We start from the raw sequence: 16,477 nt of genomic DNA, 5'->3' as shown, positions 1-16,477 counted from the left end.
ACGACATTTTATAGATTCATTTGTTATTATCTATTTGGATGATATATTGCTATATAGTGCTACCTGGGAGGAGCATATTTCACATTTGACGCAGGTGTTAGAAACATTGAAGAAGCACTAGCTGCAAGCAAATCTCAAGAAAATCAAGTTTGCACAACAGTCTTTGGTGTATATGAGGTATGTGATTGATGGACGAGAGATGAAGATAGACCATTCTAAGATGAAGGCCATCTTGAAATGGTCGGTGCCTACTAATGTTTCTAAGGTCAAGAGTTTCATTGGGGAAACACAATACTTGAGGGAATTCATAGCCTCATTTTTAGTGATAGCGACACCACTCCATGCGATAATAATAAGTGGCAAGAGTTTCCAGTGGGGAAAATGTAAGCAGATGGTTTTCGAGGAGCTAAAGAAGAAGAGAATTCAAGCACCAGTTCTAGAATTACCAAACTTGTAGTGACCCTTTGAAGTGGAGACAAATGTGAGTGCATATGCTACGAGAGTTGTCTTTGATGCAGGGAGGAAGGCTTGTATGCTACCATTCTGAAGTATTTAATGGGGTGGTCCATAACTACCCTACCTACGACAAGGAGCTCTATGCCTTGGTGCAAGTTGTGAAGAAGTGGAAGCACTACCTGATGGGAAAGGAGACAATAATCCACACAAATCACCAACCCTTACAGTACTTGCAGGCCCAAAGTAAGCTACAATAGATCAGACATTACAAGTGGATGGGGTTTTCACAACAGTTTCATTTGGTGATAAAGTATAAGAATTCCAACACCATTAAGTTGGCCAACATGTTTTCAAGGCCACCCACATCGAAGATTACAACTTTGGGGACTCTTATGCACATGGATCCATTCACCCATGATGCATACAAAGAGACATATTTAAAGGATAAGGAATTCAAGGAGGTGTATCAATAGTTTCAAAGTGAGAGTCATGTGCAGGATGGCGACAACACTGTTGACTACCATTTCCAGGATGGGTTACTCCATAGGTTAGATAAGCTATGTGTTCCTAAAGGTGAGAGAATGCAGTTGATCAGAGAGGCTCACACCTCCAAGGTTGCATGGCACTTTGGTGTAGGGAAGATTGTGGCTAACTTTCAGAGGTATGTGTGTTTGCCCAAGATGCAAGATCAAGTAGCTAGGTTCATAATAGGATGCATTCTTTGTTGTACCATCAAGCCTAGAAACAAGAAACAGGGTCTATATCATCCCTTACATGTACCTACTCATCCTTGGGAAAGCATTACCATGGACTTTATGGGAGGTTTACCGATAACCAGGAAGGGACATGACTACCTGTTCGTGGTAGTTGACAGGTTCAACAAGATGTGTGTTCTCATGCCCTGTAAAAAGACCATCAACGAGCAAGAAGCGACAAAATTGTTCTTTGGATAGGTCTGGGTACACTTTTGGATACCAAGGAGCATCATTTCAGATAGGGATACAAAATTTCTCAGTGCATTCTCGACTACGTTGTGGGAGAAGATGGACATGAAGTCGAAGATATCTACAAAATTCCATCCATGGACAGATGGGAAACATAAGTAGCCAACAAGACTTTGGTGTTGCTTCTCAGGGGTTACAACCAGAAGCATCCAAATACCTGTGATGAAAATATGGTATATATACAACATTCTTACAACAAAGCAGTTCACATTTCTATAGGATAGTCCCCATTTTACACTTGTTTTGGATATTTTCCACCTTCACCTTTAGATATTGTATATGGGCAACAAGGAGGAGTAAGGGAAGATCTTACAGGAGATGATTTGAGGGATGAAAAAATTATAGAGAAGATTAGGAAGATCCATATGCAGGTACAAGACACACTGCATAAGTTGCAAGAGAAGTATAAGGCTAGGCATGATCAACACAGAACAAAGAAATCATTCAAGGTGGGAGACATAGTATGGCTACAGTTGAACAAAGAGAAGCTACAGGGGCCTGTAAGAAAACCAAGGCTCTGAGGTATGGTCCCTTTGAGATACTGGAAAGGTGGGTGATATTCCTATCGACTCAGTTATTGACATTTACTCGGTTGTGAATGTAGAGAATTTGAAACTCTATAAGCCTTCCATACTAGATCAGGAAGAGGAACAATTCCTACCTTCTATGGAGGATTTGGCACTAGATGCTCAGGCAAAGTTGATAGAAGATACAGTTTTACGAAGAGGTTCATAACTACAAGACAGGGGTAGCATGACCTTTGGAAGATTGGTTTGAAAGGATAACTTATAGGCAAAGCTAAATGGTACACCAGAGAGAAGGTGGAGGAAAAATTTCCTCACCTCATTAAGTCGAAGTTTATGGGAACCAAAAACCTCCCAAAATGGGGAGGTGTAATCCGAATTATATAATTATAGTGTTTTTCATCCATATCGATGCATTCAGAGCAGAAAAAGTGGAGGAATCAACTCATGGGACCATTTTTACCAGTGAGGTCTAGTTTGGCAAAACGGAGTCTGAAACCTTCCGAGAGCATTTTGAGGCATCAAACAATTTTTTTGGGGGTAAAACTTTGCGACTTTAATGCAAAACCATTTCATGTTTTTCTACACACAGAAATTTCCAATGACGCAAGAAGCATGTCAATCAGAATCCATATGCAAACATTATGCCCTTAAGAAGTTGACCTTTCTATTTTCACACCTATAGTTCAGGAGGATGTCGTGCCAACCCCCATTATTTATGGAAAAGGGGCTAGCCACATGTTTGTGATGTAAAAGAAACTAGAAGATTCTATATTGTAACTCTAGATAAGAGTTGATTTAGTCAAAATTAACCACTAATAGGCTATCAGGCTGTGTTATAACCGGGCCACTAGGAGGAAGAGGCATTCCATTCTTTCGAGAGAATTTTGTTCCATAACTAAGCAAAGATAGTTAGGAGAGATAGGAGGTAGAGCACACAGAGAGGATTTGTGCATTGTAGCAGCCCACAAGCCACATGCATTACTTCTTTGTACTTGCAACCATATTTCTAGACAGAGAAAGAGAGTGAAGTGGCCTCACCTTCCAAATGGGTTTTCTCTTGAAAGGGTTTCTTAGAGAGCATATCCTGTGTTTATGTGTGTGTGTGTGTGTGAGCTTATTTTGTTGTTCTCTACTTTTCTACATAATTTCTATTTACATGCATGCACTAATTATAATTAAGTTTATAGATCTTAAAGTTTAATAAAACTGTAATAGCATAGAATTTTTGGATTTTTAATAAAATATTGTCAGATCTATTGTGACGAACTGTCTAGTGGAATATCCACAGAAATTTATGGATCATTGAAGAAGAAAGAGATAAGACTAATAAAACTTATGCCAAACATCAAAAAGTTATTAAAAATTGGTTCAATAGTAGTTTGGTTGGCAAAAAAGATTCCCAGATTGGTGATTTAGTTCTGAAATGGGATAAAGCCCACGAAGAAAAAGGAAAACATACTAAATTTATGAAATTATGGTTAGGCCCATTTTATATTGCTGAAAAAGTTGGTCCATCTACTTTTATCTTGTAAAATCCTGAAGACATGAAACAGAGTCTCCCTATAAATGGACTTATCCTTAAAAAATATTTTTATTGAAATCTCAATGACCTATTGTAAATATGTAAACAATCATATGTAAATCTCGTATGAACATCTTTTGCATCCCTTGGTTTGTCATTTGATTAGCATATTGGATTTTTCGTATTTTGTTTTTATGCTTTCTTTTAATTTACTTTGAATGTTAGTTGTATGCTACGCATTTTTGGTTTCATGATTGGGTAATCAATTATACTCCATTACTTTACACGAAGTCTTATATTTAAGGAACATTTCAATAAAGATGAAGTTATTATGCTAATGTTCAACTTTACCAACTAGTAGAGTCCTTGGTTATCTTTCTTTGTGTTCAGATCTATCCGCCATTACTTCATGAACTATTTTAAACTGTAGTCCTATGCAAGAAAAATATATTTACCAACAGTTACCTTAAGGTAATCAATTATTAAAAAGAAATATTATCCAAGCAAAGATTAGCTACATAAAACTTTTTACGCCATCCCTTTCTCTTAAAGAGTTGATCTGCCACCCCATCTCTTAAGTAATATCTATGAGATTAACTATAATCACAGTTAAACCTTTAAAGAAATATAACAATTAGCTGAAAGATAGGAGGTCTCATCATGAGGCAACCTACCATGATCATAGGCTCTGACATAGTGACATTACCATTATTGGTCACCAAAACAAGGTAATGGCTTTCAACCACAAACTAGAAGACAAGAGGTCTCATCATGGGCCAACTTGTTCACTTTGTTAATTCCTGTGAATGGCATTGTCATCAGTGGTCACCAAGCTAGGATGGTGGTCTTCAATTCACATTTAAATAATCATTAAAATGATCATTTATAACTATGCGTTTATTTATAATAGATGGGATAATGGCATCAAAAAAACAGTTAAAAGGCATCCATGTCGAGGCTATGGACACCTGTTGGCAGCAGTGGCTCTGCTTGTGGTATTGAAGTTTATTTTAACACTAAGATTTGCTTGGTTACTTTGCATTTTTAAAATTGAATGCCAACAAGACTCACTATTGCAAATACACATTTTGCTAAAACATATGTATTATGGGGCAAATTTTTTAGAAGTTCATGAATAATGAAATATATGATTTTTGTTTTATGTGTCAATTATGTGTACAAGGGACAAAGCTAATAAGATATTTGAATTTTAACATTTTTATATCATCTAATCTTTATTCCTTCATTTTTTTCGATTTCGTATTTATAATAAAAATAATTGTTTCGCCCAATTTGTCACCAATTATTGTAGAAAACAACAATCCCTATATTTTTATATCTAATCATAATAAAATGAGGACCTTTCTTTTCAATATTTTATTTTAATCAATAAAATTATTGCAATAAATCTTTTTAATTTTAATTGCTTTTATTTCAAATAAATTAATGAAGTCCTTTGGAGAATTTTAAAGAACCATTGTAGGCGAGACTTTATTTTCTGTTGGTCATCCCTTGGTGGGATGATGTGCTTATGGCCTACACGAAAAGCATATCTCCATATTCTTTATTGGTCGCGATAACCACACCATATTATGAGTCATCCTACCGCTTTTAGGTTATTTCCTTATACAAGTTGTATGATATGTCTCGGTAGTAGATGTAGTCGAGGTCAGTGAACAACTTTTCGTTACTCGAAAAGGCATAACAATTGGCTCTTTTAGCGCATAAATCATTCAGGGTATGTATCATTTGCCAAAACCTCAAGTGGAATATAATGCATAGTGTGTTGAGCATTTTGTTAAAGAAGAATGTGAGGGGGATAAATATAAGTTACCTCAAATAATCAGAGGATGGATGAAAGTGCATAATTTGTTAAAGGAATTGAATTGTTATCTTAGGTTAATTTAGAATTTAATTGGTAGCTATTAATTAAGCCTTTTGGTCAATGGCGAGTTTTTAAGACTCCCACTGACTTAAACTCAAATGCTGCCACTTTTTCAAACTTTTATTTTTAGCTATGAGCTAAATATGAAGTCTCGTTCACTTCAAGAGCTGACACCACTTTTAGAAATTTATCAACAATGACAACAATCTATTGGCTCAACATCAACTTGAAGACCTCTGATTGGACTTTATATTTTTAATTATATCTATTTTACTATTTTATGCTTAGTTTGTTTTGGTTTAGTTGAGAAAATATTGGGGACTTAGTTTCTCATTTTTGTTATAAAAAAGACTATAAATAAGGCTCTCAAACTCATACGAAGGGATTCTAAATTTTGGCAAAAAAGAGCTTCAGTTGCACTATTGTACTCAAGTTCCTTTTATTAATACCTTTGAACCATTTTGATTCCACTTTAACCCACTTTTTTCGTTCACGCTTAAAACTTTTACTTTTAGGTAACTAGACCCATTGAAACCAGTTGGAACCACTATTTACAATGGAAAAATGTTTGATTTGGGACCTTGACTAAGTGATCTCCTAAATGTTGATGAGATCATTTTTGCTCATCAACAAGAAGTTGGGTTAGTAAGTGAACACTTCTTCGTAAGTAAAGTGAGGTGTTTAGAACCTTCACATCACGGAGTGCCTTAACAAAACAACCTGTTCACGGAGTGCCTTAACAAAACAACCTGTTTCCATATGCTCTATACGTTGTAGGCTTATTTATATCTATAATTAATTAACATATTATTAAAATTATTATTTATTATAAATAATTTTCTTTTAAAATCAACATACAATAACATAAACATTATCTACTTAACACAATCTCCATCATATCAAAATTCCAAAATATTTTTTTAATGTAATTAGATTTAAGCCATTACTAACTCACCATTAAACTACTTAACCACAATTTATGTGCAACATTTAGCCATTACTAACTCACCATTAAACTAATTAACCACGATTTTTGTGCAACATTTAAAAAAAAAAAAAAAAAAACCACTACACCTAAGAAGATGAAAATCATTAAAAAAAATCTCTCAATGTAATTAAATCATCTTAAATTATTGAATTGGAGTGAATGCAAAATGATTATTAAATTTATTTTATTTATCATGGTGATCAATAATTTGTGCGAGGTGAGTGTAATTAAATCATCTTAAAATTTTGAATTCAAAATGCAAAAATGATTATTATTTCTAATTTTATTTGAATTATCATAATAAATCCATAATTTGCCTAAGATTTTAAATCATCTTAAAATTTTGAATTCAAAATAAAAAATGATTATTATTTCTAATTTTATTTGATTTATCATAATAAATCTATAATTTGCCTAAAATTTATAAGCTAAATATAAATTAGTACTTTGAATCGTATCATAACTAATATGCCATTTGAAACTTGATAAAAAAATAACACACCATTATGCCATCCACTAAATCATCTCACCATTGTGCCTATCCACTAGTAATCCCACAAAGAGATTTTTATAATCCCTACTTCTTATTGACTATGTCTATAAAAACATCCATAATCTCAAAATAAAATTAATATTTTATTATTAAATCATTTAATGATCAATCCATACCCATGACTAAAAATTCACATTTTAAATGTTTTAATTGGAACCAAAACCATAACTAAACCCACTAGTCGAAGGTTGGTGAGAGCGGTCTCTAGCCCAAGCATCCGAGCAACGGTTATTAAATTTGAATTGTGAATAACAAATGTTGGTTTCCCCGCCATCTTCTACTTCTGATTGGGTTCTTTCATTTTATTGAATGCCCACCTGATATCTTCAATCCAAACTACCATTTCTTGATCATATCTATAAGTTAATCTCACACTCTTTACATATTTTCAAGAATCCAGGTTGCGCAAGGCTCTTGTTTCTCCTCTATTTCCTACAATTTCATTTCAAATTCTGCGCCAAGTTCAGTTTTCAATTAATGTTCACTCCCTGCTGATTATATCTCCGGAAGCCTTTATTGGGTTTACTGAGGCTTTGAGTTTATTTTCAATAAGTCAGGTTGCCTAAGGCTCTTATTTTTGCTCTATTTCCTGCAATTCATTTCAAATTCTGCGTCAAGTTTCCTCCCTGTTGATCGATCTCCCTGAGCCTTTACTGGGGCTTTGAGAGCTTCGACCGGGAAAGATGTCGCTGAGGCCGAATGGGAGGATGGAAGCCCGGAGAAAGATGGGCTACAAGGTGGCCGTGAACAGAGAGGAGGCACGCAGGAGGCGAGAAGACGACATGGTCGAGATCCGGAAGAACAAAAGGGATGAGGGTTTGCTTAAGAAACGCCGGGAAGGGGGGATCCCTGCCCCGCCAACCTCTGCTGAGATCCCCATGCAAAACCAGGTACGTTATAAGGCTTTGATTGACCTTTCTGAATAGTCAAAGGGTGAAATCAATCAGATCGTAATTTATCAGTTGTACTATTGGAATTCACCGTCTTAATTATCCATCGAACTGTTATTATCTCTGGTTATTTTAAATCTTCTTTAATTTGTTGGTATGAATACCATTTGAGGTGGTATCAGGGTTTTATTAAACAGCTTTTTAAGATCAGTTTGGGTTTTGTAATTAGTGGGTTGTTGACGACAAATTTCTCCTGAAAACAACTGTGTAGATTATAGGAAATGTCAAATCTCCAACTGTGAAAACGTTCATATTCAGATTAGTGGTGTGTTTGCCAATCAGTGGTTATCAATTCCCCTTAAATCAGTAATGCTATTGGGTTCCTGTTGCTCTAGCTGTCCAATGATCTCTGCTTGGTTTTCAGGCGTTATGTATTAAGCTTCTTACCCTTGCCATGTTTCTGAAATTTCATTCGACTCCTTGCAGGTACTACCAGTTCTTGTCACAGTTTTAAAGCTATCTTTGGATACCTAATGACTTGGTGGTATTTCCCAATTTAGATTTAAGGCATCATGCTCAACCTGATCAGGGTACTTAGTTGCCTAACCCTGTAGGCATGTCGGTCGGGACTATCAATTTCTCAAACTTCAACTTATGATCATAAAATATACACTGAGCTTTCTAGTTGTAAAATCTGGGAATTGGGACCTCAATCTTTTCCTTACCATGTAGCCTTTTCATTGACTTGCTATAATCTTGAAATTTCTATTGTCTCTTTGGGCAGTTATTTGTTTTTCATAATAGGTATAGGCCTAGCCTCATAGTTATTAGGTGGTATTTAACATATACTGGTTATGAGATTGATGCGCTGATATATTGTTTTGCCTTTTTTTTTAAGATGATTTTACACTTAGTTTGTGGGTGAAATTTTTGAAGCTGTAGTTATAAGATTGATTCTTTCAGGTGGATAATTGTTTATACGTCCTTGGCCTTGTTCTTTGGCAAATGGGAGTTTAAACCTTCGTTGCGACTTAACTTAATATACTTTTACTTTTTCATTCATATTTATGACTATTAGTTGTGTGTGACTAATTTTTTATGGATTTTGAAATACTTAACACGCTTTGTTTAAAATTGCCTATGCTAATGAAATCTTTTCTGATCCCGTCGGTTTTAGTAGTCTTTTAAGTTTAATAAGTTTACTGCTGAGTTTGAAGATCCACCAGAGCAATTGCCCTGTTATATTTATTTTAAATCAGTTACATCCATTATGTAACCTTATATCATGCCCCATCCTCTTCACCACTTTTCTATATAGTGTACTGAATGGAGAACACACTCTGAGGTTCATGTCTATGTAAAATTGATTGGTATCGATTCAATTAGAATCACGGGTATCTGAGGTTTTCATGTTTGTAATAGTCAGATCTTTGCAGATTGGTCAGAGATTATCTGTTCCAATTTTTTAGCTCGATATATGGATCCACAAGTATGTGAATATCCCATTGGATTGGGCAGAAGTGGATTGTCAATTTCTAAGAAGACATGCTGATCATCACATGGTCACGCTCATGTTCTGGATTGGAACCTAAATCTCCATATGTCCTAGTTTATATGATTTCTTTTCCATTGGTTCCATGATATGTGGTTGCACATGAATTGATGCATTGGACTTAGATTTGTTTTTTTTGAGTAGCTTGGCTTAATAGTTTTTCTAATACTATTTTATTTTACTGTTTTCTTTCTAATGCTATGGTGACTGTTGCTACAGTGCGATTCTATCTCATCGTCAGCAATCGCAATTACGTCTGAAGATCCAATAAAACAGCTAGATGCTACTACCCAGTTTCGGAAATTCCTGTCCATTGGTCAGTTAATTAATAAATACCTTTAACGTTCATGATACAATATTGTGTATCAAAACACCAGTTTCAAAGTGTCACATAGATACAGGTCATATTTTTATTGTACTGTATTACTGAAGATTACATATAGTTTCTGTTTGCTATAAGAAAGAATGACAAATGAAAATTTCGAATCACGTTTTATTTTTAATTATTTCCTTGAATCGCATTTCATTTACAACTCCTCCCAACATGTTGATATCTCTTACTATTATTCTCTTGTTGCATTCAGTTTTTAATGGATTATGTTCTAATGTATTCTTAAGGTGTTTATTATGCAGAGATTAATCCTCCAATTGATGCCGTAATCAGAACAGGAATTCTTCCTTACCTCGTTAATTTCCTGCGAAGGGCAGACACACCAAAGCTTCAGGTAACGATTGTCCACAACACTTTCACAACTCTGATGCTTTTGACAGTTTCCTACAGAAAGCGTGATATTGCTTAAGATGATTAAATTTATCAATCACAGGAAACTTCACCATTTTAGTCACAGGCAGATCATCAATGTTATATTAAAATGGATTCATTACTGCTTGGATTACCTGCTTGGTGTAGTGGTCATGGATGGGTGACTTCAAGGTGTAGCTGCAGGATTATCTGGCCTTGGATATATTCATTCTGTTCATGGAAAAATATAAGAGTCTTCCATTTATTATGATATTTTGGAAAAATCCAAATTGAAAATGATTATTTTCTAAAGTAAAACTAATAATTGAGGCGTCCATAAAATCACGGTTGGCAGGTTGAAAAGCTTGTTTCCTGAGTAGTACTCTTGTTTCCTTGACTAGTAAATCAAAAGTTCCTTTTTAAGTTTTAGGTTTGTAATATTGTATACTCCTTGACCTGCAATAAGATCCTTTCAAGGTGGAACGGCTATTAATTTTCATGGTGTTTTATTAAAACTACTGCTCTTTTGAGGGGAATGAAATGCTTTTGTGAGTTTTACCATTTCTTATTTTTCTTGTCAACCTTTATCATTCGTTTTTACAGTTTGAGGCAGCTTGGGCTTTAACGAATATCGCATCAGGAACAACAGAACACACTAGTGCTGTGATTGAGCATGGTGCAGTTCCTCTTTTTGTCCAACTTCTTTGTTCTCCTAATGATGAAGTGCAGGAGCAGGTATTGCTCTACACTTTCTATTTATTTATTTATTTAATACAAATCCCCATTCTACATGTAACTTTGCTTCCATATTTATGTTCTACAGGCTGTTTGGGCTCTGGGAAATATTGCGGGAGATTCTCCTAAGTGCAGGGATCTTGTTCTCAGTCATGGAGCTATGATGAATCTACTTGCTCTATTCCATGAACATACTAAACTTTCCATGCTGAAGAATGCCACATGGACACTGTCAAACTTTTGTCGTGGCAAACCGTCTCCTCCTTTTGAGCAGGTTAGTAGACATATTAGAGCGGAAAATACTTGTGGTTCACTTGAAACTGTTTGAATTGTCTCTCCATATTAACTTTCAGTTTAATTAAGTTTAACTTGAGTAAAGAAATTATTTAATACAAGTATTGAGAGGATCAAATTTTGTTCAGATCTTTTTAAAATGTAAAATTTTAGGAAAATTTTACCCCTCGAGGATCCTTCTCAATGTTTTGATAAATTGGAGTTAGGATAGATCTCGATCTTAAACTATTTTAAAATCTATTTACCTGTATGCAGTCTCCTATATTTATAATAACGAGAACAAATGATCCTAGAACAGGGTAACCTACTTTCCTTCTCTTGTTAAAATCTGCAGTCCTTTCACATTGTTGAAACCTGGAATGGTTAAAATTTCGAGGTCAATCTGTTCTCTGAATTCTATTATACCAGAATGATCGAGGGATGGTGGATAGTGGTTGAGCCTCAATGCGGAGTCGCTCCCTGCGTTTGTTATAAAGCTCGAGATTATCTTCTCGGGAAGACCGAGTCCTTCTGCCAGTAATTCTAGTATATCACATGACAGCTTTCTGGTTGAACTTGTGTAGTTCCTTGCAGTATCTCTGTAGCGTGCAAAAATATAAGAAAATAAGAATGGAGATCCATATAGCATATTTTTTTACCAGGAATCCATGTAGTTGTTAAGTGAAACATGTTCAACATGTTGAAAATCAGATCGGAACAAGAGATATTCAATCCAAACCACTTCCCCATTGCGGCTAATGCTCCTGTTGCCATAGCTGTAGGGATCAGCGGGTCCTTCTCTCTCTTTCTCATACAATGGCAAAGAGAATAACTTCTCGGAATGTTTCACATTGGGGTGCAGATCAATGGATATCAGCAGGTAGATACAAAATTGCTGAATACAGAATTGTTTTTGTGTTCTTAACATTTCTGAAGTTTGGCTTTGGCTTATAAGAGGAATCATCAACAAGTTTCTGCTTGAGTTTCTGGGATTAATGAATCCATTGGACCATTTGCAAAGAAAGCCTGCGGCATTCCTTGTGAAGATGTCATTCGTCTTCTTGTCACAAGTCAGAATGTTAATGGAGGAACCCTCCATTGCAATTATTCATCACATCCATGTGGTAATGATCCATAAGCTTACTAACGATGGAACGTGGATCCTCACCATGTAACAAGGCTTCATTTTAAGGGATTTTTTTTTGAGAACATTGGAGTAACCATGGGACAGCAGTTGAACTTATGAAAATGAATGGTTTGAAATCCCTGTTTGGTCTACATCACTAATTTAAAGATCTAAGTTCATTTCATATTCTCTCCGAGGCTTACCATTTTTCAAGAAAGCCAGAGAAGCGCATTGCAGGCCTTCCTGTTCCAGTATTTTGTAGTCCTTTGAAAACTTTCTTTGGAAGATTAAGGACGATCAAGAAATGCGAATTTATTGATTTGTAGGCAGACAACTTTGATAGGTTGGTTAGCAGCAAATTGGTCAAAGGAGATACGAGTTTGCTTTTGTGCTAAAGGAATTTTTTATTGTCTTTTAAAAACTCTCGAAGACAAGATCGAGTGAAAACCCTATTTGTGACACAGAACCGTAGAATGGGCCCAATCACCCAATCACCTATTTATCTCTGCCCCTGTTTGGGTTAAATTCCCAAATCTCCCCTTACAGATGTCCGTTGATGAAATCCATAGCCATTTGTTTGGGTCAAATTCCCTGATCTCCCCTTACAGCTATGGGATGAGGAAATCTGTAGGCATCAATTTGTCGAGGTTCATCGGCTTTGATAGAAATAATGAGGATGGAGCAGCGCTAGTGACTCCCCGTGGACTTGGATGTAAACAAATGTCATTCCGATATAGATGTAAATATGCCTTGTATTTTGATTGGTTGTTTAGTTTTACTGTAAATTTTGTATTTACCCTCTGTGTGGTATGTTTGAGCTTATGTTGTCATTTAAGTTAATTGTTGACTTTACTCTATGTACCCATAAGATGTGTTGGATTTACAATCAACATAAATCTGTCATTATTATTTTTATTATTATGAACTTGTGGAATTGGCAACTTGACACACGATGGATTCTGACTGCTATCGCTATCACTTCCAGGTGTACCAACACAGCCCCTCACGCAACACATAGGAATAATCGAGGTTTTATCCAACAATGTCACAAGGAATGCCTTAATAATATAAGCTAATACCAACTAACCTACAATCCAGGGACCTCTAAACATATTTTTATCGAAATGGTTAATCATTGACATTTTATTTTTCTGAACTCTCCAAATATTTTTTTACATTGAAGATAGCCACTTGTGAAGCAAAGGCTGAGGCTAAAACCCATGTTACCCTGCTATATGAGGTAGTGAATCTAGAAACTTCTACATGGCTCACAAATTACAATTTAACACAGGTTTTAAGCATTTTAGCATGTACACTGAAGATATAACAAACGTGGAGGTTAATGTACTTCATACGTCTTGAAAGCTGAGATTCTCCTAAGACGGTGCCAAAGCCGTAGGTTTGAAGGAAATATACTCCTAATACATTAATAATCCAATCTCAACTGTACGTAACAATTCAAAGCACATGAATTGTAGTTTTGACAACTTATGTTATCCATACTAGTTGAATTGCTATACACCATATGTTGCTGAGGTTTCAAGTTCTTTGCTATGACACATTGAATTGGCTGAATATAATAAATACGCATGCCAGATCGTTATATGTGGCTCTATGTAGTATGACCTACCTGAATATGTCAACCATAGTCTTTTCATGTTGATTATAGCAAGTGAATTAATTTTAACTTTCTAGTCAGCATGAGCTACAAATTTAGAGCATTTAAGTGGCTGTTCTGATAAAATTATTTCATCGTAGGTAAAAGTTGCCCTTCCAATTTTGGAGAAGCTTATTCAATTAGATGATGAGGAAATACTGGCAGATGCTTGCTGGGCTCTTTCGTATATTTCTGATGGAAATGATGAGAACATTCAGGCTGTTATTGAAGCTCGTGTTTGTGAAAAGCTTGTGGATCTTTTACTGTGAGTGATTCTTGATATATTTGTATAGGGTGTAATGGCTTGCAAGTGCATATTTTGCTTATCAGTTTTTCACCTAGAGGTTCCGGTTTCTATTTGTCGTAAATTATTCTGAAAGATTGAAATTTCTGATTGTAGTCATTCTTTACGAGTTCTCACTCCTGCATTAAGAACTATTGGCAATATTGTGACTGGCAATGATGTGCAAACTCAGGTACTCGGCAATTTCACTATAACTTTTCACGTCTATGCAATATAAATTTATCCGAATATGTTGTTTGACGTGGTTCTTTATTGCCTTTCACTCAGCATGTCATCAACAGTCATGCTCTTCCATTTCTCTTGTCACTTATCACAAACAGTCCCCAAAAAAACATTAAAAAGGAGGCTGTCTGGGCAATCTCCAATATCACAGCAGGGACCAAGGATCAAATTCAGGTTGGTTGTTCAAAACACATTTACTAATGTCTTTGTGAATAGAGTTTTGCATGCCAGGGGATGTATGGAGTATGGCTAAAGCTTGTTTGTAAGTTGTGTTTAGAGGTTTTAGACACGGTGTTCTGTGAGTTGATATGCTATTCTTTTCCAGGCCGTTATCGATGCAAACGTGATTCCTCAGCTTATATTATTGTTAGTAACGGCAGACTTTGAAATAAAGAAAGAGGCAGCTTGGGCCATTTCTAATGCTGTTTCAGGCGGAACCCACGAGCAGATCAAGTACGATAAAATTAACATTTGTGAAAATTTTATTTTATGTTTTAATCTGTTACACACGAATTTCTAAGGGGCGGTTTCCATGATGTGCAGATACTTGGTCAATCGTGGTTGCATAAAGCCCCTCTGTGATCTTCTTGAATGTTCGGACACAAGGATTTTAACAGTTTGCCTTGAAGGCCTTGAGAATATTTTGAAGGCTGGGGATGATGGAAGTCATGGAAATAATAAGTATGCAATCTTTATTGAGTATGCTGATGGATTGGATAAAATTGAGGCACTACAGATGCATGAAAATAATGATATATATGAAAAAGCTGTTCGGATCCTTGAAACTTACCTAGCCGGTACTGATGAAGATGAAGAACAACCTTTGGCTAATGGAGATGATAACGGAGAATTTTCTTTGGCTGCAAATCAACCTTCCATTTCTTCCCGTCCCTTTAATTTCAGTTGAATATTTTGAAGATCATGTTTTTCCCCTTATGTTGTGAATTTGCTTAACCTACTTCGCTAGTTCTATATGGTTTTGAATTTTCGTTGGCAGTATCCTTTTCATGTGTCTTTTGATATGGCAGAGTCAGGTTCAAGGTCCTCAAGTCACTTGTTGAGGATTGAATTCAGTGTGCATATCTTCCATGTTGAGGATTGAATTTAGTTTGTATATATGCTATTTTTATTCTGGCCTCCTGATGCCATATTTTACAGACCTGTGGAAGATACTATTTTTGTTACTGGTTGCAGACAATCCGTATTGAGCTTTTTATTAAACATAATAGTGAAAGTTTTAGTTCGTATAGAGTTCGGGAACAGAAGATTCGCAATGTCAATTTTGTAAAAACAAAAAAAGTATCTTAAGAATGTTGCTATTGCAGTTTCATTACTTATAGTTGTTACAGTACTCTGGGCAAAACTTCGAGCAATGTACTTCAATTCTAGGCACTTAGCTAAAAGCTTGCATTTTCTAGACACTTGTCTGAGCTACTTCTTTTCATGTAGGTAGGCTTCTTTTCATGTAAGTAGGCTTCTAAATAGTACTTTTTACTTGAATATAATTTTACTTCCATGTGCAAGATCCCATACCTGCCATAAATGCTTCTATTCAAACCTCTTTCTCCTTGTTTCCAATCTCCATAGATCAAGGTAAAGCTTTGCCAATGGGTAACCTTTCTGAATATTTGCAAACAACACGTAGATTATGCATGAATTTTACATACCAATTTGAGAGAAAGCTAGTACTTAAGCCACTCAGGACCCAACAGTGTGTAATCTATTTCATCTTGGCCCTATTATTTTATGAAAAGAAATTGAAACAACTAATTCTACAACAAGGGAACAATTTTTTTGTCTGTGGTTCACCGACTCTAGAGATTGGAACAGTCCAAAGGATATTTGTACTAGGTAGATCCATCCAAAGGGATCACTTTATGTTGGCTCAACCACGGAGCCTGACCCCGAGAGTGATGTTGGCTCAACCACGGAGCCTGACCCCGAGAGTGTGAGAATTGAACTCATGACCACTCAATAGCAAAAATACTTTTATGGCAGAGACTCGACCAATTGAGCTAATCCTTGAGGCTATAATAAAAGA

The 16,477-nt window shown here is 35.7% G+C and overlaps 1 protein-coding gene across 1 annotated transcript; it reads left to right on the top strand.

Annotated features, from left to right (window-relative positions):
* The first annotated feature begins 7,242 nt into the window (after positions 1-7,242).
* On the top strand, positions 7,243-15,632 carry LOC149220542 (importin subunit alpha-1-like). The gene is made up of 10 exons (XM_089382823.1): positions 7,243-7,825; positions 9,597-9,693; positions 10,011-10,102; positions 10,723-10,854; positions 10,943-11,128; positions 14,012-14,175; positions 14,311-14,386; positions 14,482-14,610; positions 14,762-14,889; positions 14,980-15,632. The coding sequence occupies exons 1-10, from the start codon at positions 7,619-7,621 to the stop codon at positions 15,341-15,343; spliced, it is 1,575 nt and encodes a 524-aa protein (XP_089238949.1). The 5' UTR covers positions 7,243-7,618; the 3' UTR covers positions 15,344-15,632.
* The last annotated feature ends 845 nt before the right edge of the window (positions 15,633-16,477 follow it).

Source organism: Pinus tabuliformis, chromosome Q (genome assembly GCF_031772625.1).
Source record: "Pinus tabuliformis cultivar Carrire ecotype Pingquan chromosome Q, CPIR1, whole genome shotgun sequence".
NCBI classification, from domain to species: Eukaryota; Viridiplantae; Streptophyta; class Pinopsida; order Pinales; family Pinaceae; genus Pinus; species Pinus tabuliformis.
The sequence above is the reverse complement of the archived record's forward strand: the minus strand, read 5'-3'. Positions and strand labels throughout refer to the sequence as shown.